Source organism: Pan paniscus, chromosome 12 (assembly GCF_029289425.2).
Source record: "Pan paniscus chromosome 12, NHGRI_mPanPan1-v2.0_pri, whole genome shotgun sequence".
Taxonomy (NCBI): domain Eukaryota; kingdom Metazoa; phylum Chordata; class Mammalia; order Primates; family Hominidae; genus Pan; species Pan paniscus.
The window spans coordinates 108988264-109016049 of NC_073261.2; the positions used below are offsets into that span (position 1 = coordinate 108988264).

At 34.1% G+C, this 27786-nt stretch overlaps 1 protein-coding gene across 3 annotated transcripts; it reads left to right on the top strand.

The window, feature by feature from the left end:
• On the top strand, nucleotides 1-27786 carry RAD51AP2 (RAD51 associated protein 2). Of its 3 annotated transcripts, XM_034952649.3 has the most exons (7): nucleotides 1-330; nucleotides 17376-17457; nucleotides 19031-19111; nucleotides 19211-19304; nucleotides 19552-22783; nucleotides 23853-23933; nucleotides 26994-27602. In XM_034952649.3, the coding sequence occupies exons 5-7, from the start codon at nucleotides 19564-19566 to the stop codon at nucleotides 27143-27145; spliced, it is 3453 nt and encodes a 1150-aa protein (XP_034808540.2). In that variant the 5' UTR covers nucleotides 1-330; nucleotides 17376-17457; nucleotides 19031-19111; nucleotides 19211-19304; nucleotides 19552-19563; the 3' UTR covers nucleotides 27146-27602. The 3 variants fall into 3 exon arrangements, 2 of the variants coding, with proteins under 2 accessions (XP_034808540.2, XP_003827035.3); XR_010109221.1 differs by lacking the exons at nucleotides 1-330; nucleotides 19552-22783 and having other exon boundaries at nucleotides 17351-17457; nucleotides 26994-27050; XM_003826987.6 differs by lacking the exons at nucleotides 1-330; nucleotides 17376-17457; nucleotides 19031-19111; nucleotides 19211-19304 and having other exon boundaries at nucleotides 19351-22783; nucleotides 26994-27786.

Sequence of the window (27786 nt, forward strand, 5' to 3'; positions counted from 1 at the left end):
AGGAGGAAGGTGCTGTAGGTAGGGGCTTGTTTCTTCCTTCCTGTGTATCTGGTAGAATCCTCAATTAACCAGAAACAACTGAAGAGCTATTTTTCTTCCTTCAGTTGCAAATTATGTTCTTTATAGAAATTTCTAGCCTTACTTCCACCTTATTTCTTCCCAGATTCAAACAAACAAACAATACCAACAGTAGCTTTTCAGGTGTAAAACACTCCATGTAATATTCTCACTCGCTTTGTGACGTGGACGAATTGAAAACGGAGAATGACAGTAAAAGTGTGAAATTCCAGTAGTGTAACAGGTCTAAGCTCGTAGTCCTGGGAACTCCTGGTAATATTATTTATTAGAAAATTTGTGTGTAAAATATATGAGCCAAGAAGGGTAGAACTTAAGGCAAGGGGATATTTTTTAAAAATTGGAAGAAAACTTGAAAGTCATTATTAGAAAATGAAAAGAGACCGGAATTGAAGAATGGATTTATACTCGTTTATTCTTAAAGAATAATGATAGTAATTTACTTCTATGCATAGCATACCTTTATTCCAAAAGCAAAGGGTATTAATCATTACAGAAAAGATGTGTTACGTAAGATAATTATATTACGTAAGATTTTTTTTTGTTTTTCTGAGAGAGACAGGGGTCTCGCTCTGTTGCCCAGGCTGGAGTGCAGTGGCAGGATCATAGCTTATTGTGGCCTCAAACTCCTGGGCTCAAGTGATCCTCCCGCCTCAGCTTCCCAAGTGGCTGGTACTACCGACACACACCACCACGCTTGGCTAATTTTATTATATTTTTGTAGAAACAGGTGTCTTGCCATGTTACCCAGGCTGGTCTGAAACTCCTGGTCTTAAGCAATCCTCCTGCTTTGGCCTCCCAAAGTGCGGAGATTATAGGCATGAGCCATCTTTTCCAGTCCTATTCTGACTTTTTAAATCTTTTTTTAAAAGATGCAGATAGACCAACAAAATAAAATAACTTCCCTATAGTCAAATAGGAAGTATCTCTTAGAATACAGCCCTACAACAGTTTTTCTGACTCATAGAATGTCTCATTGTATATGTCTGTGCCCCTTCTACATGATTTTCTAAAATACTGAAAAAAATGCAAGACCGTGAAGCAGTGATTCCCATGAGTTAATGGGTGAGTTTTAGGCCTCCTTCTGCAGAGAAGGGAATAAAAATTCTAGTTTTAATGAACTTGATTGATCATGTCTCCCAGTCCTCCTCTGATTTCACTCTGTAATCCATGACTGGATCTAAATTCAGTCTGAAAGATCACTCTGTCTGTAGACACTAATTTCCTCAAAATTTGAACAATCCACAATAAAAATTTCATAAGGCCCTGCCAGATGAATCATCGTGAAAGATTTGAGTTTCCTGGAAGTTTCTTGGAGCCTCAGAAATAGTCATAGCAAATACAGGTAGTGTGCAGCCTCAAGAATAGAAAATACTTTATTCCATTTTCTCTTCTACTATTTGGCCTGACATATAGATTCATAGCAGTGCTCTGAAGCTGGAAATTTTTACCATTATCGTTAGTGGCAACACTCCATAAATGATGATAACAGAATTGCACTGTGCATGAGCCCTGTTTCTTTTCATTCATGACTTTGTATGTGTCTTTATTGCTAGGCTGTACTCTTTTTCAGTTGTGTGAATAGCCGTTGCAGATAATATCACGGATCCATTTTGGGGGACCTCGGTAGTTGGAAATCATTGAGTCCAGAAGGGTCTTCAAAAACCCTTCTTGCCTAAAGCAGATCTTACTGACTTGTTTCTCCCTTTAATCTGTGTTTTCTTTAATCTAGAGTTTTTAATTAAACTCTCAACCTCAACAGAGATTCTTAGCATAGAAGAGAAAATACGAACAGTGATTTCTATGCCCCCTCAGAGACAACCAACTAAAACAAAACCCACTTTTTTTTTTTTAACCAAACAGTTTAAAAATTTTATCCTGCCTGAAGGAGGAAAGAAACAGTGGGATCCCTCTTTTTTTTTTTTTTTTTTTTTTTTTTTTGTTGTTCTTACCACATATATCCTTTAGAGTTCATCTTATCATTCCTAAGGGGGTGTTCAAGAAGAGAAAGAATGATCCCTGGTGTTCTTAAATCCAAACATTCACCTTACTCTCGACTTCCTCCTTTTAAAACTACCTATAGAGCATCTTCATGTTAATTTGTTACAGATGGCTCAAACTCAACATCTCCAAATGATTTTCTCCCCTGCCCCTCTGCCTCCTTGGATCTGTTCTTCCCCCTGTGCTGCCTAGCACTTTGACGATGCGCACTATCAACCCAGTCCTCTAAATTAGAAGCTTGGATGTTATCTTCAGCTTCTCCATTTCTCTAATTCCTCATCACGTCATTAACTGAATCCCGTGAATTCCATTTTCTGAATGTCTTGCAAATTCATTCCTCACTGCCACTGTATTAGTTCAGCCTCTCATCATCTCACTCTTGGAACATGTGTTCTTTCTCATTCTCCTAACTGTTGCAAGTAAAATCGCGTCACTTCCTTGAATAAAATCATTAACTGGTTTCTCACTTTAAACAACATAAATTAAAATTCCTTAGCACAGCATGCAAGATCATTTTCTGGCTCTTGAGAGCCCCATCTCTTGCCATGTCTTTTTAGTGCTCTATGCTCAACCGTTCTGTGTTACCTGCAGTATACCAAATATGTAATAATGTTTCACTTCTCCGCACTTATCCATATACTCTTTCCCTTTTCCTGGAAACTCATCCTTCCCTTGTCTTGCCTTTAAGGGTCTTATTAATCCTTCAAATTCAGCCAAAAAATTATTTCCCAGCAGAAGAATCTTTTCCTACCACATAGCAGACAGTTTACAGAATTGTTTTGAAGATTAACTGAGATAGTATATATGAAAATACTTAACTAGGAAGCTCTATTTAAACATAAGATACTATATAATGACAATACCTCTATTAATTATTAAATAAAAGCTACTGTCTGCTTTTCATTTCAAAAGGCAAAATGAATGCTACGTTGATATGAGAAAAAACTCTCGAATCATTTTGATTGAATTTAAGGTTCTTAACTTTGATATGAAGAAACTTTATAACTTTTAAGCATGAGTGTCTTCCACCTTGATTAAATTATTATCATGCAAATAATCCACAAAGTATTTAAAAGCATTTATTAACTAACTGATTTTTCAAGGACTTTTACTCAATTATTCTTGTTTGTTTATTTTTCTGGACATTAGGCATACATTCCAAGTGTAGAACTATATTAAAGCATCTTCTGTTTTATAGCTTGTAAATGATTTTACTATTCTTCTGTTATTTGATTCACAAACAGAGAGCATTACCCCCATTTCATAGGTGAGATCAACTCCTTAGGAAGGCCATATTACTGAACATCATGAACTTGATTAAAAAAAAAAAAAGAAGACGAGAAAGGCCATATTGTAATGCTTTCTAAAAGTAAAGTGGTATAATGTGACAAAACTAGGTAGGGGCAACCCAGTAATGTAATACCAGTTATTCAGCAACTGCTACTCTCCGATGCTGAAAAAAAATGAGCTACTAGTTTCTATCTTTCCGAGTTTCAGGTTCTTGCTTGGGATGACAAGAATATGCAGTAATAGATTATAATTTAGGAAGAAGATGAATTACCATTACATACACTACTAGAAGAGAAAACCAAAAATATTTGGCTCACTTTGTTTTTCTTGATTAGGAAACCAGAGTATATAAAAACAAAAAGTCAAAGAGTATTGGGTATTCCACTAATAGTTCATAGTCTAAAATACCATGGAAAATTTTGCACTAAAATTAAAAATTATATACTTACTAAAGCATTTTTAAAATTTATACATTTTGCCTCAAAACTCAGAGGCATCAAGGAATTCATTTTTATTCAAGTTGCTTGAAATATAACAAGGAAGAAATTATATTGGAAAATCCTATGGAGTAATAGTTCTGAGGCTATCTACTCATATTTGGTGATAGAGATGTAGTTTACTGTGTCATTTCAGACTGGTTTGTTGTATTTTTGATTTTAATGAAAGAAAATTAAAACGAAATCAGTAAAACATCATCCAGATGGCTGGAGTGCAATGGTACAATCATATCTCACTGCAGCCTCAAACTTCTGGCCTCAAGTGATCCTCCTGCTTCAGCCTCCCAAGTAGCTAGCACTACAGGCATACACCCCTATGCCTAACTAATTTTTTAAATTTTTTGTAGAGATGGAATCTGGCCAGGTTGACCAGGTTATTCTTGAACTCCTGGCCTCAAGCAATCCTCCTGCTTTCACCTCCCAATGTGCTTGGATTACACATATATGATTTTATTTGAAAACAAAATTTCACTGCTAATTTTTAATGTTTAAATCACGGAGGGACTAGAAGAGTCATAACTACAGGTAAAGAGAATTGGAAGAAAAGTTTTTACAATCACATTAGAAGAAATAAACACTTGAACCAGAAAAGTGGCAGTGGAAATGTAAAGTGTATGAATTTGATATTGTTAGAGTAGAATCAACAAAATTTGATACTTGATTATGTATATTGGAGAAGGTAAAGTCAAACGCAATCATAAGATTTGGAACTGGATCATTGGGACAATGGTATTGATTTTAGTAAAAACAGAAATGCAAGTTTGGAGAAGAGGAGAGCAAGAGGATTGACTTAACTGCTGGACATGTTTCTTGCATTTGAAAGGCTATTGGCACATATAGGTGGAGAGGTCCAGCAGACATCAAGAAATTGCAGGGATGGACCTTGGGTGGGAAGTCTGTGCTAGAAATATAGAATTGGTGGTTATTCATGTACAGGTAATGGCTGTAGCCAGAGAATAGGTTTGATTGACAAAGGAGGAGTATAAAGAGAAGAGACAAGAAGAGTAAAACTTAACCACCAAAGTTTAGAAAAAAGGAATTTGGAAGAGTTGCTTTTGCACTTGTTATTCTCCCTACATATTTGTTTGCAAATTCCTAGAAAGTAGTAACAGTTTTACTGATTTTAGTATTGTCAAACAGCACTTAGAATATTGTCTGTAAGAAAGTATTTGCAGGATTAAAATGACAATGTGTATTTAACCCAGCTAAAGTAGAACATGGTCTGTTAATAACAAAAATAATAATTTGTTTCAAATATATGCATGCTGGCTAAATTGTTTTAGAAAATGTTAATATTTAATTAACTTGATTAATAACTTTTCATATGCACATGCATGCATATGAACATATATGTGTTTATCATCTATCTATCTATCCATCTATCTATCTAGTTTTTTGTTTTCATATTTGGACTCTGTAGTAGATATTGTTGGAGGAGTATGCCTAGCCCACAAGTCAATGGTTCCCTTGCCTCCAAAAGGGTCTAAAGAAACAGGTTCCTGACTGCTGTTTGTTCTGGACACTAAAACCTCGCTAGACCAATTGGATTTTTTTCTTATGATTTTTTTTTCTTTTTTGAGGTGGGGGTCTCGTTATGTTGCCCAGGCTAGTCTCAAACTCATACAAAATTCCTGATATCCTTATAAGAGAAAAAACACAGAGACACAGAAAGACACAGGCAGGGAGAATGCTGCGTGACTACAGGGGCAAAGATTGGAATTATGCACAAGCCAGAGAACACCAGAGATTTCCAGCAACAACAAGAAGCTAGAAGTGGCATGGAACAGATTCTCTCTCAGAACCCCCTAAAGAAATCTCCTGATGATACTTTGATTTTAGATTTCCGGCCCCCAGAACTGTGGGAGAATACATTTTTGTTGTTTTAAGTTTCCAAGACTGTGGTATTTGTTACAGCAGCCCTAGGAAACTGGTGTAGAGGACAATTGCATTTAAATACAGCATGTGGGTGTTAGGTTTATGATAAAGAATATTCTGGCAGTGCGATAATAGAAAGAGTTTTCTTTTCTGCAAATATGCTTCCCCCGCCACCCCGGCATTTTTTACTGTGAAAATTGCCGAGGTTTGAATTAAGAGATGTGGATTCAAAAACCAACTCTGCTTCTTATTAGATGTGGTCTTGGGCAAATTACTTAAGTTCCCTTCATGCCCTGATTTCCTTATTTATAAATTGGGAAAGAATAAAAAGTAGAGATCTATGGTTCACAAATTCAAGATATTGGGCATCTAAGAAATTCTGGATAATAAGTTAATAGTGCTAATTTGCGTCTAAGATGATATTGAGCCAGTTTCTTCCAATGCAAAACTAAATTAAATTCACAGTTTTAGTTTTATTTAAAATAATTTCCTTAGAGACCTTTCATTATTGTTGCTCATGGAAATCGGATTAGGTATACTGATCACAGTACCACTGCTGGAAGTAATTCAAATTCTGCTTAAGATTTGCTAGGCTAGTTTATGGATGTTTGAATAAAATTCAGTATTAATAGCACTGAAATGTTAAACAATATTCTGAAATTAGACTTATATAACACCTTGCCAATGATCCATATAATGTCATTTTTAATAGACTATTTTTTAGAGCAGGTTTAGGTTCACAGCACATATGATGTTTTTAGAAACATTCATTGACTGAATTCTGGTTGTGTAGATTGTAGTACAGTATTAGAAGTTCAAACATGTTGATTGTGGATTGGTTGAAAAATAAGACTAAATAACATTATTTAATATGTTATATATCTTAATATTCATAAGGGACATGTCCTAAGGCTTTCCCGACTCCCCAGTATGTGAATAGTACTCTAGGAAAAAATTACTTTGTTGGTAAATGGCCATATTATTGCCTATGAGTATAAAATGAGATGATAAATAACAACAGCAAAGCTACATTCAGCTGCACATACCACATGATCAGCTGACTAAACTTACTAATTTAATTAACTGCAAGCAACAGCTTTATAGTTCCATAAAATTCACATTTGTCCTTTAGCAAAATGACATATTACTACCTGTCATGATAACCTTCAGGGTCATTTACAAATAGATACAGCCCAAAGATTAAATCTGTAATGGTTACATTCTATGAAAATCCTGCTACCTGAAAACTTTATGAAAATTTTCATACATCATTGTACAACTTGAAAAATAAGTAGTTGAAACTTGAGAGCATGACCATTTTGAAAGCAGTTTGAATCTGATGGATTAAGGACCATTTTAAATGAACTAAAATTTACTCTTTGGTTTTTATGCCTTCAACACTCACTTTTAAAAATAGGCCTTTATTAAGACTTCTAAATAGATTGAAGTTCTTTCTCCCGTTATTGAAGATAACAGATCTATCAATCTAAGAGAATGGACCATTAATATTATTATTTATGCTTGTATTATTTTTATCTTAAAAGATATGTGGATAATTTCCCACTTTGGTCTAGAGGAAAGAATACAGTAACTCAATATATGTCTTTTTTTTTTTTTTTTTTTTTTTGAGACAGGGCCTGACTCTATTTCCCAGGCTGGATCCAGTGCAGTGGCGCAATCTTGGCTCAAAGCAGCCTCAACCTCTTGGGCTCAAGTAATCTTCCCACCTCAACCTCCCGAATAGCTGGGACCACAGGCGTGCGCGACCACACCTGGCTAATCTGTTTATGTCTTTAGGGACACCAGTATTCATCTGAGGAGTCAGTGCCTCTCGAAAGCTGCCAAAATAACTTGTAGGATCATTTAAAAACTAATTACAGAAAGCTTTACCCAGGAACATTAAGGGAGTTAAGATAAAATGTTCCTGATGCTGTCAGATGAGTGTGCTTTTTATTTCCTTCTCTGAATATTTCTTTTTGGTCCCTGCTATAGCAAGGCTTATGCTGTTACTTGGTGACACATTTTATTCAAATAGTATGAATAAGCGGAAAGGTGCCAAAGATGAATCTCCTGAGATTTATGATGGAATCTTCTCCAGAGAGAAGAGAATTTTACTCTTTGGTAGTTATGGTGACACTCTTGTTCTGTGAGAAGAACTGGGAATGGGGCAAGAAACAGGCAGTATCAGTCAGTGATTTCTGATCAGATCCTATGCCTGAAGTTAGATGAATCTGAGCAGGGCAAGATCCTCTGAAAGATCTGACTCACTAAGAGCATGTCCAGACAAAAGTGATCCCCCAACCTGTAGTTTATAGTGTTCCTAGAGCTCCACTCAAATTTGTACCCCCAAAGGACGAATTGTACAATGGAATTCCACAGGAAGATTCAGATTACAATGTGATGCTTAATTTGTATAACTGTGAATTTTCTACTTATTCTTTAAGGTCTTGTTTAAATCCCATGAATACTTCCCTGCTAATCTATCCCAGGGTGATATTTTCTTCATTTCAATTTTTGGTAGTCTTAATATGAATGGAATATTCAATGAAATATCACCAGGACACATAGTTCTTCTTTTAGATTTTAGTATCTAATGATATCATAAAGCTACTTATTGCAGAAGCTGCATCTTATATATTTACTTTGTATCATTCAGAATGCTAAGTTCCTGATTCATAATAGAGCTCAACATTATTTGGTTGATTAATTACTCTTTCTTTTTAGCTTTCATTCTCAGTGGGTTATTTTTCTATGATTTTACTATCTAGAAGAATTAACATTCCATTGGAAATTTTGATAATTGGGAAGATTATTTTTATAACTTGATAATTTTATTTATAATTCATACTATGATACATAATTCTGCACTTACAGAACCAAAAACAGTAGAAAACAGTTTTTTTTTAGTAATTCTAAAGAGAAAAAAAATTTTAAGTAATTTATTTATTTATTTTTTATTATTAGTTGACAAATTATGAATGTGATGTTATAGTAAATGTATACAGAGGAAAGTTGACACGTCCCAACAAGTGATTATATTTCTTAATATATAAGATATTTTATAATATGTTAGAATATACTATGAAAGTATTTAAGAAAAAGTGACTGTGTGTTTAAGTTAATTTTCATGAATATAACATGATTAGATTGATGAAAGAAAACACATAAGACTTGACAGGGAATTTCTAGATTTGTATGACTGGGAACAGTTTTTACAATTGGCAACAGACACTGGAACCATCTTTTGGCAACTAGTATAATCATTTGAAAGCCAAGAAATATGTTTATATTCTTTCTTAGGTACTGGTCCTCCTTTTTTGCTACTGACAAATGAAGGTTGTGCTAGACTTTATTTTATTTTATTCTTTGAGACAGGGAATTGTTCTGTTGCCCAGGCTGGGGAGCAGTGGTACAATCACGGCTCACTACATCCTCCGACCTCTCCCGGCCCAAGCAATCCTCCCCTTCAGCCTCCTGAGTAGCTAGGACCACAGCTGCGTGCCACCATGCCAGGCTAATTTTTAAAATTTTTTGTAGAGATGGGTGTTCCTATGTTGCTCAGGCTGGTCTTGAACTCCTGGCCTCAAGTGATCCTCCTTCCTTGACTTTCCAAAGTACTGGTATTAGAGGCATGAACCACCGTGCCTATCTGACTGTATTTTTTCTCTAACTGTTCATTAGGTAGCTTCCCTGAAACTGATCATAGCTTTCCAAGGTCTTGGTAAAAATTTAAATAGTTTTTCCCTCTCATTCTTTTTAAGGAAAATGCCATATATATTTTTATGTTTTAAGAGTGATTGTCTATATGCAGATAATATTAAAATCTACATGCTACTGATTTAATGATTATTTGTCGCCTACCCATACTTAAACTAATTTTTGTGAAATTAGTTCCAAAATTCACAAAATAAACACTTACCATATTAATCAATCAATAAAATATCTTCAAAGAGTTTCTGATTAAAAGTATTTAGATGACAACAAACCTGAGTAAAAATTTTGCCACCTTGCAATATAGTCAAAATGAGACTACATTAAAGCAGGGATCAAAATTTGAAATCATTTTTTAAAACCAAGCCAACCACACTAGTAGAAAGAGGTAAGAGGTTTATTTTTCATCATGCGTTAAGAGGTTTCTATGCTCACAAAGAATTTATAGGTATCATCTGATAGTATATATAAGTAGAACAGAGTATAAATTATATCATTTTTCCCATGATGATATATAGTTAGAACAATCTTAATAGTGGCAAAAAGAAGCTGGGAGAATGCAGTTCTGATGTTTCTGCCCTTCATAACCATGCCAAATCATTTTAATATGCATATGAACATGAAATCATCTGCATTTATAATCCTTATCTGCTGTTGAACTCCATTTATGCTTTTCCAACTAGCAGTCTAGAGCAATAGCACTTTCTTCAATACAATATGTTTAAATTCAGATGCCTCACCCTCATCCTTATGATATACTTTCAGACAAGTTCAACCTCTCTACTCCCCTCTGCCATTAATAATATGTTTATTTTTCTAGTCAACTGGGCTTGAAACCTTGAAATAATCACTGATTTCTTACCCTCAAAGCAGCTGTAACAAAGTTCTAATGATTATTTCTAAAATATATTATTCCTGTGGTCGATACTACAATACAGGTTCTTAACATTTCTGGTTATATTATTTCAATGTCTTCTAAACTAGACCAATTTCTCCTAGAGACAGTATTCTCTTGCTTCTGGTTCATGCTAAATTGGCTACTGTAGAAATTTTTCTAAAATGCTATTTACATATATCATTTTCCTGAGACACACAAATATCGTCTTGTCTGTGGCATAAAGTCCACCTTTTCTTAGCTTTGGCATGCAAGGTTCTGAACACCCTGGCCTCAGCCTCTTTCCCTCCTCTCATCCTTTTTTTCTCTCCATTCCCTCCCTTCCCTTGTTCCTCCCTTCTTCCTTTCCTCTCTTTTTCTTTCATTCTAAAAATAGGAAACACAGACAGAAAAGGATATCATTCATAAATGTACAACATAATGAATTATCACAAAATGAACACACCACTCAGGTAAAGAAATAGAAGGCTGAAGCATGATAATTTTCGGGGTGCAGAGCCCATATTTCTTATGTTCTTTACTACTCTATATTGGCTGTCAATAGATTTCTGGCCTTCTTAAAATTCTTACTATGATTTCAGTGTAAATTGATACAAGTTTATAGTGTTCATTCCTCAAAGCAACAGAAAAAAATCAAAATAAAACAAAAAGCCTGAATTTTGAGCTTGTTTTCTTGCCAGAGTTTGAAAACCTTTTTCATTAAAAAAAGTGCAAAATAGTTTTGTAATTCTACGGAACCTCGGCAAATTCAGTTGAGGCACATTTTTTGAGCAGTGCAGTGAGTGTAGTTTTGACTGTTGTATATGCAAACTCTTATCCTTTTCTTGTATGCCTTTCTTGTAGAGGGTTTAGGGTTACAGAAAGGGTTAGTGGTGAATGATGCTACATTTCTGTTTCTTGTCTTCTATTTCTCAATCCCCAATACCAAAGTCTCCTGCAGACATCTGGGATACTTCTTTTGGAGTTTAAACTGGCATATTTTGGTTCCACATTGAAGTTCCTGACAAAGTTTGACCTCGTATTAGTACTTCAACAGTGGATAATTATGGTCTGAGGCACTTCGTCTATAAATCAAACTCGGTAGAAGGAGTATTCCCTGCAATGACATGCAGCAATTGAAATAGTCATCTTTTTATTTTTTGGTAATTATTCTACCAGTTTGGAGTGTAAAAGTAGAAAATATGATGCTGCTATTACATTGCTAAACAAGCAGAAGGATATCCAACAAGGAACCACATATAAATTTAAGTGTTCATGACTACAAGCCTATACCTATTGAAAGACGAGCCTTGTATCCAGAATAGTGATGAGCACATATTCTGTGCTAAGTATCATTTGAATTAATTTTTTTATATGTGTTTGCACCCGACAGAGATTTTATATGCAAAAATAAAAAAAAGAAAATCCTCTGTCTTTTTATGCTTTACTTTTTTAAAAAAATACAACACCTGGATTTTTGTAGAGCATATTAACTTAAAATTCTATTTATAATCCCTTGATTCATTATATTACTTATACATTACATATATAATATATAATATCATAATTAGCATGGCTTGGAAATATATGCTCATTTTGCTGCTTCTTCTCTTTCTTACCTTTTTGTTTTCCACATACAAGAAGAAGGGTCATATATGTATGTTATCTCTTTACTCCAATCATGATTACTGTGGTTCTGTTCCTGCTTAGCTACACATTATATTCCAAGCCCAGCTGCTGCCTTGTTTGAATGTTTCTTGAAGAAGGCATTGTAACTTTAACCAAGCAGCCCGTATTCTATATCTATGGTTTTCTAGGTTATTGTCCAAGGTGCAGGCCAGATAACTTTTAAGAAAGTCATTTCTAGAGTCCCTCTGAGTGGTCTCCAGAAATTGTGGGATTAGCTTTTGGAAGTTGATATGAAACTACAGTTAAGTGGGTGATGAGCATGAATGACCTCAGGCAAAAATTGCAAAGCAACTTTCTTCTCTATTCATAAGTACTATGTAAAACAAATATTACGTATATAATGAGTATGTATCAGATTGCATTTCAAAACTAAACATGTTGATCCTATTTTTTCCCCACATAGGGCATAATTATCTTTGAGAAACTATTAAAAATTAGGGAAAAGGTTATCCTTTAACAGAATTGTGTGACAGCACATTGCAGTACGCACTAATGCCTCTCCCCAATTCCCAGTGTTACATTTCCTTGTCTACTTTCTGTGATTCTTGGCTCTTTTTCTGCTAAACCCCTTCAAATATCTGCTCAAGGGTATCATGGCCTTGGTCACATTTTCTTTCATTAATTCTCGTCTTAAAAGGTCCACTGATGCTAAATTCAGTTATGTGGAATATACCAAACCCATTCATTATAATTAGAGAAATCCTGGGATACATACTACATTCAGGATAGGCAAGTTACTATATCATAATGTCTATTTAGATTTAGTTTTTTAAAATATTGCTCAGTGTCTTCCAGGCCCTTGTTGCTTTTCACCCTGATTGGCCAAGCCTTCTTGTAACCAGATTCCTTGAGTCAGTGGCTTTCAGATTAATTCATCTTTATTCCTAGCTCTCAGTTTAATGTTAGAGCTATTTCCCCACTTTCTTTGTCTCTGACAAAACAGAGCTCTATTTTTTGAACCTTAGGTTAAATTTTGTTTCTGGTTGAAACTACTCTCCTGAGGCTTCCTAGATCCTGTTTTACAGGAATTTTTCAATCCTTTCCTCTGTGAAGCCTTCCTTGCCTATTTTGTATAGAATTTATGTAATCCCTCCCTGAATTTTCACAGCATTTATTTTTTACAGTACTTATTTTCTATATCATTCACTTGGAATATCTTCAAGCTGACAGTTTAAAAAATGTCTATCATGTGGTAGGTCCCATGCTAAATATTGGAAATATGAAGATAACCAAGTTAACTATCCCAAGTCTTAAAGAGCTAATAATTTAGTGTAAGAGATAGTATGTTACAACTAATCTCTATATAATTTTATAAGTATGCAATAGATGTCTGAAATGTTATGGGAACATGGATGAATAATTGATTAGTATGGAAATAAAAGGAAGTTTTACAGAAAACTATAGGCTTATAGGAATTAAATGAATGAATATAACCTTTAAGACTCAGCTTTTGGACACCATTTCTTCCTGAAAGTCTCCCCTAAGTCTCCAGACTACATTTGTTCCCCTTTCTTCAGTGGCTAGATATAACTTTACTGTAGCGCTTATCCTATTATACTGAAATAAATTCTATAAGTCTGTCTCCCTACTGTACTCTAAATTTCTGGGAAAAAGACTGTGTATTATTTTGGATTCCTGATACTTAACGCAATGCTTGCTGAATAATAGATGCTCAATAAATGTCTTTTGAACTGAACAACAAAACAACAAAACACATGAATGTTTGGAAATTGCAAGTAGTTTTGTGTGGCAAATTGTGAGGCACAGGAGAGGAGAGTGAAGTGGCTGAAGATAAGGCTGAAAAATAGCTAGGACAAAGTTGTGAACAGCCTGATTCGGCAATGTATTGTTGGTTATCCTTTTATATGCATATTTCTTGTTAGAATGCATTCTTTAGAGACAAGGATTAAATCTTACATGTCAAAATATTTCATTCAGCATCAGGCACAGATCCTTGCACATAATAGATGTTCAGCAAATCAAAGGAGAGTTAAATCATCACATGACAGCATCCACTTAAAAGTACTTTGAAGATTATATTATGATTCAATGATTATTCATTGATAGTAGGCAGTGGCTATACTCTGTCCTAGATAATGATAGAGGGAGTATTCTTTTGATCCATTGTTTTCCTGTGAACAGAACCTATGTGCATTCTGAAATCATGAAACTATAAACAAACTTAAAATATTAAATAGCTACTTTTTTGTATATGTTAAGTTTTGGACTCTCCACTCATAAAGAAGTATCAAATGAGATGAAAACTAACTACCATGAGCTTCTTTTATTTTTAAATGAGGTTTTTGCATATGTCCTGGCATCAAATATAGAGTCTATTGAATTGCTTGACTTTGATATTAGCTAGACAAACTGCCTGGCTCACTACAGCTATAAGCTTGTAGTAAGAATTGACTTAGATAGTATGAATAATATAAATTACTATTGAAACATAAGACAGAGTTTGATGCTGTACTATGCTGGTAACTGTTAACAACTGGTTTTCTAGAAAAAAAAGCTCTGATCTGTAGCATATGCTGATTTCAGTGATATAAATACTTCCATTATGAGCCATTTACAGTGATGTAAATACTTCCAAACTACCCACGTGAAGTTACTGAAATACACAGTTGGGAAGAGATGCTAACAATCAACTCTTCTGAATCTGTAAGAGCCAGCTCAGCACACTATGAGTTTGATAATAACTATTGTAATTAAAAATGTTTTTAAATGGACATTGACTGGGTGCCCAGGACTCTTCTAAATGCTTTATATACTGTATTTCATTTACTTTACCCAGCAATCTATGAGGTAGGTTCTATTTTTTAATTCCCATTTATGGGAAGCTGTGTCTCAGAAAAACTAAATAATTTGCTCATATTACACATCAAGGAATGAGTGGACTATAGATTCAAAAACTTAGTTTGATTCGACTCTACTCCTTCAACTACTATTCAATATTTCTTTCAGGATATAAAATTAAATTATGTTCAGCATAGCTTTCATGTTAAATGTATTTTTTATTTAATGTAAATATATGTAATTCCTTGAAAATTTTAAGTAAAAGATAGCTATATAAATTTGCCATGTCCAACTAAATATTTATGAGACTAAATTCAGGAAAAAACTACAAAAGGAGGAAGTAATCTAAGTAATTTTAAGTTTATATGATTAAAAAAAGACATTTTGTCCTCTCAAAACCTTGAAAAGATTTTTACAAAAGTCTAATTGGAAAGAACTCATAATTGTTTTTAAAAAAGGTGTTATTTGCAATTGCACAGATTCTAATAAAAAACAAACTCTTGCTTTATTTCAGCGACAGGGTTCTTAAATTGTTACTGAAATTTATTAGAGTATCAAATGGATGTTGTAAATAGTGGAACATTCCACCTGTTTTTCCAATACTTAGAGCTCAGGAAAAAGGTTATTTCTAATTAGCTAAGTAAGCAGAAAATATAATAACATAATAATGCGGAGAAATTTAGAAGTTAAAAAAAAGGTTAGCAAATAAAACTGTAGGGGTCTAAAGATGACTGTAAACTTTGGATCACTGCAGAAAACTTTCCTAAGTAAGACCTGCCACTATGCTTTAAGCAAACGAAGCAGCATATGGCCTAGACTGAAACTGCGAAGGGCTTTATACATTTAAGGGATGGCAAGAAGTTAAGTGCTGCAGGAAAGTAAGTTGTGTTGTGGGAGTAGATGTGGAAGCTGAAAAAAACAGTTTAGAACTGAACTATGAGGAACTTTCTATGTCAAATTAAAGTTTGTATTTTATTCTGAAGGGCATCAAAGGTTAAAAGAAGTTCTTAAGAAAGTAACAAAATGATTAATATTCTATTAAGAAAAAAACTTTTGTAATGGTATTGGGCAGAAGTTGAGAAGAGACTAGTAAAATGAAGACTGGTTTATTACAATATTCTCAGAAAGAGATAATGAGAGATTGAAATAAAGATGATACATTATGGATAAAAGGGGGATTAATTTCAGGGTCATATTTGATGTAAAATCAACAAGATTTGATGAATGTCTATGTAGGGGATGCATTTTGGGGAAGTAGTAAAACAAAAAAAGAGAAAAAGTTAAGGATAATACTAAGAGTTTTAGTTTAGGAGACTGGATAGATTATGATGTCATTAATGAACATTGAGGACAAAAAGGTGGTTTATAGTTTAAAGCATTTGCACATATGTTATCACATTTAAGATGATATTTATGTTACAAATTACCATTATTGAGCTGATAAAAACTTAATCTTATATGCAAATAAATGTACACAGTATCCTGATTTTCTTATTTTCCCCTAGTGCTTATCGTTGACTTGATGAAAAGTGCTATTTGTGTTATTTATAGCCATATTTATTTTAAATATTTTTAGTAAGTGATGATGTTTTCCTTTCTAACTGCTGTATTTAAATATTTTTGTTAGTGGTTCTTTTAACTGTTTGAAATATATTTTATTATCTTTCAGTTTGAAACAAACTTTTAGATTTAGCATATTTATTCACTTCTTACATGATTTATTAAAAGAAGTAAAAGGGAAAAACTGTCTTGTCATATTTCTGGTTCTACCATGAAACACAAATGATGCTAAAACCACTAATATTTGAAGTCCATTTTGAACTCCTATGGTATTATAGCTCAGCATAGTTTTCATGTTAAATGTATTTCAACATGATTATAAAAGCAAGTCTCTAATGTATAAAACTAAAGCAAAATAACACAAAAACAAGAAACTTAAGGCACTTTCAAGACACCATGAATCCATTAGAGTTGGTAAATGAGTATTAACCATGGAGTCATTTCATTTCTTCTAATTAACTGAGGTACTTAGAGGCACTGGGGATACAAAAATTAATAAATCCTTGTCCTGATTAATGGAGCCTAGTGGAGGGGACATATAAACAACTCAATACAATAAAGACATTTTAAGTGTTCTACAGTTAGAAATAAATTGCTATAGGAAACAGATGACGATGCAAGTAATTCTGCCCAGGGATTGGCTACAGCAGGGAGGAGGAAGAGAAGCTTTCACCATAGAGGTAACTTTTGAGTAGGGCCATTTAAGGCTTAATAAGAATTTGCCAGGAGGAGAAATGAAGGGCTTTGAGAACATACATAAAAGAGCAAGAAAATAAACATTCTGGTGTAGGCAGCATGGGGGCAAATTGTTTAAAAAAAAAAAAAAAAAGAAGCTGAAAGAGTTAAGTAGGACCTAGTAGTGAGGATGTGACATACTATGCTTAAGGACATTAGACTTGATATTGATATTGAGTAAATTTCTGATTTAACTCTAATAGGAGATTGTGTCATATCTTCAGTATGGGGTTTATCTCATTAACTCATTAATCCTTTTATTCATTCAGAGTTGAACTATAAGAAGACACCATGCTAAAAGAAATCAGATAGATGCTGTCTTTAAAGCTCAGTTTACTGTTATTAAGGAAGGTAAGAACTTCAAAGGAAGGGTTGGGTAAAGTGATATAGAAAAATGTGACATTTGAAATGGGCTTTGAGGCATCAGTAAGATTCGGACAAGTCTTATTTATATTTTGATTATGATGAGTTGAGACATAATTTTTTGCATTTCTCACTTATAACTGGTTCATTTTCTAGGTGGCATTTAAAAAAACAAAGGAAAAAACCCACATAAATAGTGGTTTCAATAGGAATTGTTTGAAATGGCAGTGGCCATTAGTATAATGTTTAAATAAGTAAATGCAAGAAAAGACTCTTTTTTTGGTCTTTATGGCTGTAAGTTTCTTCAGGATGGAGAAAATAACTATACATTTCTGTATCTTGGAGTCAAACAATTGTTGAGTTACATGTAATACTTCTGGGTTTTATTTGAATTTTAATCCTTAAACAATGTAGAGTTGTTAAATAATGATGTGATGGAGATATAAAAAATAATGTGCTCTTGGGCAAATTAGCAAGATGAAGAAATAATCAAATATCAAGTTACAGATCAATCTAGACTAGAAATCACAATCAATGGCATTTACTTTACAGATTTAAAAAGTCTTGGTCCTAATATCACACTAGCGCACCAATTATATACACCTTAGCTATACAAGTCACCCCTTATGGGCTAAAACAGAATGGATTAGAAAAGAATATAGATTTGTGGAAAATCTGGGATAGAAAAGCAATAGAACATAAGATACACAGAAGTAGAACTTGGAGAATTCACTGATGTGGAATCTGAACCACTGCCACATTCTTATTTATAGTGTTAATGAAGTGCTTCTGCTGCAAGGCTTTCTACAAACTTAAGTAAACATTTCTCTAGAGGAATTTACACTGAAGTAATCACAATGTATCTAAGAGTATTTAAAAAACATGAAACTGGTGAACATCTTATTACCTAAAGTAGAAGGCTAGTTATATATTGCCATCTATGCCATGGGAGGGTTCTGAAGTTAGGATTCTGGTTGCATGTTATTGTAGTTATTATAAATTTTAGCATAAAATGTAATATAAAACATACCAAGCTTGAAACAACCACCAAGGGAATCGAGGTGTTTATTACTGAGCACTAGTTACATGTTTCTTAAGAAACATGTATATAATAATAATAAACATTTTGAAAAACATTTTCTTCTTAATGATTATAGAATTCACAAAAACCAGAATTGACTGGAAATCATAAATGATTCTCAAAGCAGGAAAAAAAAAAACAAGAAATAGCGTCTAAAAATTTGTTAGTAGGTATGAGTCAGACCTGTATTATTATGTTTACACTAAATGGGGTAGTTCAAACATATAATATTTTATCTCTAAATAATTTTATCCACAATATTTGAGAAGAAATCCCCACAGCACATAGTAAACTATTTTTTTTTTAGTCTTAAGTGAAGAATAATAATTATCCGGATAATAATTTCCACACATTTTTTCCTCAGATAGACTGGTAAGTACTGGTGGCTTTTTTTCCCCAAACACACTTTATTAGTGAAGTGGAAATATTAATATGATCTTAAGTGACGCTGGAAGGATTAAAAAGTTTTTCCATACACAGAGAGATTTGGTCTGGTGCTGACAGAACTACACGATTTTACTGGAGAGTCACTCGAGCCGTTGTGGAGATGCCGTTTCTGAGGTAAACAAAATTTTAGAATTTAGAAAATAAAGTTGTTACCATTCACAAATTTTTTTTTTAAGTGAGAGATTCTAACTTTTCCCCTTCGTTCTACCACAGGGAAAAAAGCATTTAGACTCTCTACAGTCGTGGCATTAGAAAAAGGCGCTAAAAATAGACACTGTAACGGCCCAGGGTGCTCCGACCTTCAGTGGTGAGACAACCGGGGCGCGTGGGTGGGGGCAGGGAGAGGAGGGACTGAGGGAGGGGGGCGGGGCTGAGTCTGGGGCTGTGGAGGGGCGGATTCGGGGTGGGGCAAACCCTGAGATTAGGCTAAGGCCAGGTCTTGAGGGGCGGGTCAGGGGCGTGACCAGAGCGGCCCGGAACCGCCTATTAAGGGATTGGAGCCCCGCCGGGACTCGGACAGATCCTTTCCATTCGCTGTCATGTCTCTCCCTCAGCCCACGCCGCGGATGGCCGAGCTCAGAAAGCCTACCTCCTCTTTAACGCCTCCTGAGGACTCGGATTCCCAACCACCTAGTAGCAAGCGGCTCTGTCTTGAGGAGCCTGGAGGTGTCTTTAAGGCGGGCTGGCGACTGCCTCTGGTGCCTCGCTTGTCTGAGGCGGAAAAAGTCTGGGAGTTGTCCCCTAGACCCTTCAAGGGACTCCTTGTTTCAACGAATGCTATTTTCGATAACTCCGCAGACTCGTGTGTGGAGAAATCAGTCAGTGGGAAGCAGATATGTAATCTGGAATGCTCAAATCTCAAATTCCAAATGAGTAGCTGTTTGCAGTCTCCCCCCTCACAAAGTCCTGATTCTGATTTGAGGGCTTCAGGAAGGTCTGAGGCAGGACTGCATGACAGAGAGGCTTTCAGTGTGCACCGCAGTAATAGCTCCAAAGCAGGGGTTAGTCAACTTCTGCCCAGCACCTCTATACACGATATACATGGAATTAGAAATGAGAATCGAAAACAACAGTTTGTCCAAGGAAGAGACAATGTTCACAAAGAAAATCCATTTTTAGATGTTACCTTTTTCAAGGAAACTAAATCACCATTTCATGAAATTAAAAACAGATGTAAAGCTAACAGTGTTGTGCCATCAAATAAAAGAGAAAATAACATTTCATCATCTGTACTAAAAATATCAAAATCTCAAAACCAGCCCAGGTTGGAAATTGCCAAATCTAGCTATTTTAGAGATAGCGGCACAATAAGTGTCCCTCAGTTTCCAATGGACTTAAATAGCAAAATGTCCTCTGTCTATTTAAAGGAAATAGCGAAGAAAAAGAATGACAAAAAAGAGGCATATGTTAGGGATTTCACAAACATTTACTGGTCCCAAAATAGACCTGATGTTAAGAAGCAAAAGTTACAGAATGATAAAAAAACTGTAGAAGCGGAAAACATTTTTTCCAAATGTTATGAAAATGACTACCCATCACTCAGCAGCCAAAATACTTGTAAGAGAAAAGACTTGATCAGTTCAAACTACTGTAACTGCAGTAGTATCCAGTGTAATGTAAGAGACTCTAGAAAGAATTTCGCTATACTAGAAAATGCAAATTGGGAGGAAGCAGAATGTCTGGACAGTTACATACTTACCAGGTTGGAAAAATCTCAAAACTGGGACTGTAACGTTAGACATATTTTGAGAAGAAATAGAGGAAATTGTTGGATTATAAATAATTGCAAGACTAAATGTGAAAATATGAAAAAAACTGAAGAAAAATGGAATTGGCTATTATTATTAGAAATAGACCTTTTAAGCAAGGAAGATTACCACTGTGCAAAAGTCATCAATGCATATGAAGAACAATCAAAGCTTCTTGTAAGAGAAATATTAGGTAGTCAGACAGCTTTAATAATGACTGTTTGGCTAAATGGTAAAGGAGAAAATGATAATACTCTACAGTTGAGATACAATACTACACAAAAAGTCTTTCATGTGAACAACCCTTTTGAAAGTTTCATTATAGAAATTTTTAATTTCCATAAAAGTATTTCAGGAAATAAAAAAGATAATAGTATTTTAACCTGCTATAACATTTTGAAGTGTAAAAAGCAAATTGGTATAATTGGTATTCAAAATCTAATAACAAGAAACATGAATACAAATATAAAGAATGGAATTTTAAGCATATATTTACAAGATAGTGTTTCAGAACCTTTAGATATTCTATTGAAAACTAACATAGCTTTTTTGCTCAATAACTTTGACTCTTTAACAAGAATTGAAAATGATTTTGAATTAGAAGAGGAATGCATTTTCAAGTGCATGCTTTATTTGAAGTATCCAAAAAATATAGGGGAAAATCATACTGCATATCTAGTAAAGATTTTAACTTCTTCAAGACTATTAGAAGATAATATGAAACCTATGTTAAAGAAAAGGAAGTTATTTAGAACTGAACAAGTTTTTGAAAAGTCTAAGAAAAAACCCATTAATTCCTTCAGTATGACAACTCAAAATACAGATTTTCCAATTTTTGAAACATATGAAAAAATTCCTCTTTTAATGGTCTTTGATGACATGGACGAAATTTCTTTAATAAGAGAAATTACTTGTCAGAATATGAGTTGTCCTCAACAAGTTGTGAATGTGGAAAATTGGGCTCACTATAATTCTAGTACTGTTAAAACACATGGTAATTCTTGTCCTCAATTTATACAGAACAACCAAGGATACATTAATGAAAATTTTTATGAAGTAAATATGCACAGCCAAGATTTAAATATGGAAAGAAAACAGGGACATAATAAGATCAGTAGCTTTGATTGTGAGCACATATTTGAAGATTTCTGCAATGTTAGGCAACAGGCCATACCAGCAAGCCACAACATAATACATAATGAAGAGACCCATACCACTTCTATAACTCAAGTACTAAATTTTTGGAACTTGCTAAGTGAAATAGAAGAAAAAAAATATGACTTAATTTTGAAAGAGGAAGTAAAAGTCACAGCTGAAAGTTTAACAAATAGTTTCCAAGTTCACAAAGATACTAAGATAGAAAAGGAAGAGAAAGATTGTTTTTTTCCAATGGATGACATGTTTTCTGTACAGTCAGTTTCATTAATAAGTAAGGAAGTAAATGTGGAAGAAAATAAATATGTTAATCAAAATTATGTAACAAATACAAATGAATATGAGAGTATTTTGCCAGAAAGGGAGATAGCTAATTCAAAGGATTTTCAAAGAAAGAATGACTCTGCATTATATATTAATCATCAATTTGAAACTGGTCTGAGTGAAGGGAATGATGAATGTTTTCAGGACTTAGCTGCTAAATATTTATCAACAGAAGCTCTGACAATAGTAAAAGATTTTGAGATGAAGAGAAAATTTGACTTAGTACTTGAAGAACTTCGTATGTTTCATGAAATTAGTAGGGAAAATGAACTTCTAAGCACTGTGGAAACAAACAATGGGCAAGAAAATTGCTTTGGAGAAAATGATGCTGAGAAGGTAAAAATGGAGATAGAAAAAGATTTGAAAATGGTTGTGGTCAACAAAATACATGCATCTTCCTCGTTCCATGATACTATAGCAGGTCCTAATATGCGCAAAAGTCACCAAAGTTTATTTAAATGGAAAACTGTACCCAATATTGGAGAACAGGAAGTTCCTAATGAGAGTTGTTATCCAAGTAGATCAGAGGAAGAGTTACTTTACTCTACTTCTGAGAAAGGTATGAAATTCATTTTAGAACATTATTTCTCATGCTAGAAAAATTACTGCTTTTTTCTGTGTAGGCCAAATGTATAATTTTGACAACAAAGAAGGAAGGTAGAGATAAAATGCAAGACAATGTTTATTGATGCACACTATTTTCTTTCTTTTTTTTTTTTTTCCAGCAAGAAGCCATAGCTTTATTTATGATAGAAACAATACAAATTTCAAAGCAAGCTGCAGTTACTCCTTGGAAACACCAAAAAAAAAAAAAAAAAAAAGTTGTTTTCATACCGTTACATTGTTAATTCCACAATAGCATTTACCATATCATTACTTGTACTTCAGGGCTCAGACTGCCTTTGCTCTCGACACATTTGCTTCTGGCATGACCAATTCTATGTCCTTAACTTCTTTTTTTTGAGACAGAGTCGAGCTCTGTGGCCCAGGCTGGAGTGCAGTGGCGCAATCTCGGCTCACTGTAACCTCTGCCTCCTGGGTTCAAGTGATTCTCCTGCCTTAGCCTCCAGAGTAGCTGGGATTACAGGCGCCTGCCACGACACCCAGCTAATTTTTGTGTTTTTAGTAGAGATGGGGGCTTCACTGTGTTGGCCTGGCTGGTCTCGAACTCCTGACCTTGTGATCCACCCCCCTCGGCCTCCCAAAATGCTAGGATTACAAGCGTGAGCCACCGCGCCAGGTCTTATGTCCTTAACTTCTACACCTGTTTCATCAACCTCTTCCTCTTCACTCTCCTCTTGTACAGTTGGAGTCTGTGTGTTTTCTTGAATGTTTGAGACATTCACCTTGAACTTTGACACAGCTTCACCTTGAACTTTGAATTTCTCAGCAGCTGCTAGCTGGGTGCACACTATTTTCTCATAAAGATGTATTCAAATGTTCAATAATATACTGAAGTTGAAGGAAACAAGTTAATTTTAAAAAGGAGCTTTGAAGAGTCGTACTTCATTTTTCTAAATATTAGGAGCCAACTGAAGGAAATATTTCTGAAAATATAATTTGTTTATACCGTTAATATTTTATATAAAAGTTACTTTTTGCTGTAACATATCACTCTTTATTTTCAGATTGTGAAACACCTTTACCTAAAAGACCTGCTTTTCTCCCTGATGAATGTAAAGAAGAATTTAATTATTTATTGAGAGGAGGTAACATTGTGGTTACTTTTTAGGATAACTTCTAAGATGATTATTGCATTATGGTATTTTTAGTATGAGGAAAGTATAGATATTCATGTTGTTCAAAATAAATACAAAGTTTTAGCACCTTTTAAGAGCATTAATATTATACTGATAAATTCTAATAATTAAAAATTTGGTGACAGTTAAAATGCTATTTAGAATATTATTGGGAAATGCACTCTGCAAAACTACGTTCAGATATTTGTATTGATGTATTAAAGTGACTATATGTTAAGTGTTGCATATGCCTAGTTTACACATCTAATAGAGATGTGTAATAGGGACCATGCTCTCTGATAGAGAACATACTCTATGCTTCTCATTGTTATGAAGCTTTTATATGGACATTTTATTATGTGAATAAAAAATATTTGCCATTTAGTCATGTCAACATGATTTTTGACTGATGTTTATACTTTCGATTACATTAAAAATACAACTAGGCCAGGCACGGTGGCTCACGCCTGTAACCCCAGCACTTTGGGAGGCTGAGGTGGGCGGATCACGAGGTCAGGAGATCAAGACCATCCTGGCTAACATGGTGAAAACCCATCTCTACTAAAAATAAAAAAAATTAGCCAGGCATGGTGGTGGGCACCTGTAGTCCCAGCTACATGGGAGGCTGAGGCAGAAGAATGGAGTGAACCCGGGAGGCGGGGCTTGCAGTGAGCCTAGATTGAGCCACTGCACTCCAGCCTGGGCGACAGAGTGAGATTCTGTCAAAAAAAAAAAAAAAAAAAAAGCACACACTAAAGAAAAATTAAACAACTAACCTTATCTTTTGCCCAATAGATCTACAATATCAGAATAAAACACAGTATGTCTAACATTCATTCCACCTTGTGGTACCAAGGGTGTAGGGTAGGGGTAGGATTGAAATTATGGAACTAGGCAAAGTTATAATCCGGTCAGAAATTTCTGGTATTATACAACAAGGTTAGATCTAAAAAGAGTAACATTGTAGGTTAAATATATTTACTAAAACATCTTAAGTCATGCATCATGTCTCAAAACATTTTTTCTGCATTCTCATAATCAGTAGAATGTTACCTCTGATACTTTTATTGTCACCTCAGAATTGTATCTTTTCCTCTTTTCTTAGCTTACAATGAAATAGTTTTAAAAATTAATCAAAACATTGGAAGATCAAAAGCCCACAGGTAGTCTCTTCTCCCCGGGATGAAGGAAATAACTGATGGAACAATACTCCATGAGTCAAAAAGTAGTATGGCAAGAATTAGCCTGAAAAGGATAGGGTTTGCTTCTTCTAGGGCAGAAAGAAAGGAAGAAATTGGCTTAGCAATATATTTTGATATAGAATAAAGGAAGATTAGGAGTATATCCTCATGCTGTCATTGTGATTATAATTGTGATAATAAAATGGATGTAGGAGGAAGATAAAGTATGTGTGCACATTGGAAAAGCAATCATTACATTTGTTTGAAATATCTAAACCCATATAACAATGTGATTCTGCCTTCACAAGTTAAAATGACATGTTGTGAAATGTCAAAAATAATGTATGAATTCAGCCAGAATTATTTAATACTATGTTAGGAAGTAGATTCACTTTCAAAGGGTACAAAAGTTGAATGATCTTCCTGAGGCTTGTTAAAATCCACAGTGTAAGAGAAAAGTTGGAAGATACTGGGGAATGGGGTTAATATGAATGGATTTTACTGATCTGCCTAGTTAGAGTGGTTGCCTGCTTATACACTGTCATTTTAAAGGCATCAGAAAGATCCCAGTTATCCTGAAAAGTTTTGATAGCCACCCACCTGCCATCATGATGCCTCTTCTCTTAACGTTTCCATTGACTACTAAATGTCTTCAATGGATCCCTTCTCTCTTTCCATCTCTCCCTTCTCTCTGTGGTGTGAAGGCAAGTACAGTATTGAAATTATTTTGAGCACATGTTGTATGCCAACCAGCCAGTTCACTGGCGCTTTATATATCATTTAGACCAATGGAGGAGGATCTTGTGATCCAACAATGTTGTCTTATTTAAACAATCCCTTTGTGTTTCAAAATTTTTAAAAGATCTAGCAATAATGTATTTTTCTTTAACCTTTAATAATTAATTTTCTAATTTTAATATTGAATCAAGTATAATAAACTGATTTTATCTATTTTGTGTTGTTTTTCTCCCTGTTTATTATACATGTAGCTTAATTCTGTATTCTACTTCATTAAAGTTTACATAGATACATACAGATTCTTTTTGGTTCAGGTTAGTAAAAATCATACTGCTAACCTTTTGTCAGATTTAACATTTGATTACACTGTTTTTAGTATAACAGGCTATTATATTGAGGTCATACTGATTCACTAAAGTTTGATTTACATTTTTGGTTTTACATATGTACCCCACGGTTTGGTTTTACATATGTACCCCACAGTTTATTTAAAAAACCCTGAAAGTTAGAGATATTGTATTTTATTATCAGAGGTAGTTGATTTTACATAACTGATTTAGTAACAGATGTATGTATCTCCATGAACTGTTTTGGACATCTTCGAAAATGATATAGTATAATGTTAAAGAACAACTTCCAACTCAGAGCCCTCTATTGATGCATAATAGATGGAGTGCATTTGTGTTCTATTATTGACAATAACCTCCATTAGAAACCAAACATAGCCATTAACCGTACAGCATAGTTGTTTAGCTACCAATAGAAAAAATGACCTGGTGTTTAAAGCCACAACATCAAGTTGGCTTTAAAACCTATATGGTTTTGTTGTGATTGTTGTTAAGTTAGACTGCCTGATTGGAATGCTGACTTTATTTAGTTGCTATATTTTATGGGGCAAGTTACTTAACTTTTTGTGCTTATGTTTTTCATATTTTAAAACTGGAGCTAGAAATAAGTAAAATAATGCATTTAAAGTATAGTGCCTGGCACATAAATAATAAGTGCTCAGTAAGTATTCAGTAAATGTTGCTAATATCATGATTAGAAGTAAAGATTTTTAGGCATAGAAACTATTGATAATTTTTACTCTTTTATTGTCTTATATTTTTAGGTAGTCACTTTCCACATGGCATTTCAAGAGTACGACCGCTTAAGACATGCAGTAGGCCAATCAGGATTGGTTTGTCAAGAAAAGCAAGGATTAAACAACTTCATCCTTATCTGAAACAAATGTGTTACGGAAACTTAAAAGAAAATTTTTGACTTTCATATTTCAAAACATTTTATAACATCTAGAAATGTTTTGTTTTCTCTGGATATATGTTCTTCCAGCTTGGGGGTTTGGGGCTTGCTTTATTATAAAGTGGAGAAGTTTTTTTTTTGAGTGTATAAATTATTGTATTACCTTTCAAAGTTATAAAATATTTTATGGATTTTTATATCATATAAAAATGTACACATTAAAGCCGTTTCATTATTGGATAAAACATGTTGACTTATTATTTTTCATGATATATGCATACAATCCTTTTGTGGAGAAAATTGATAGCCTTTATTTTCTTAAAAGGATCTGTGGCTCATAATGAACTACAGTTCTAATTCACTTCCCCCGTTTTTCAGGTGAAAAAATGGAGACACAGAGAGGATGAATAAGCTTTTCAAGGTCACAGCATTTGTATTAAGATTGGAATAAAGGCTCTCTCCTCTGTAACATTCTTTCCTACTTTTTTCTGCGTTCACTTTCTAATCTTAATTTTTTCTTCCAGAGTCTATCTTTGACCCCAGAGCAGAGTTATGATTATGTAGTTAATACTTACTATTAATTTGTTCATTCATGGAACAAATCTACTGTAATACTCCTACTATTGTCTTAGGCTTAGTGATAGAATAAAGAAGACATGTGT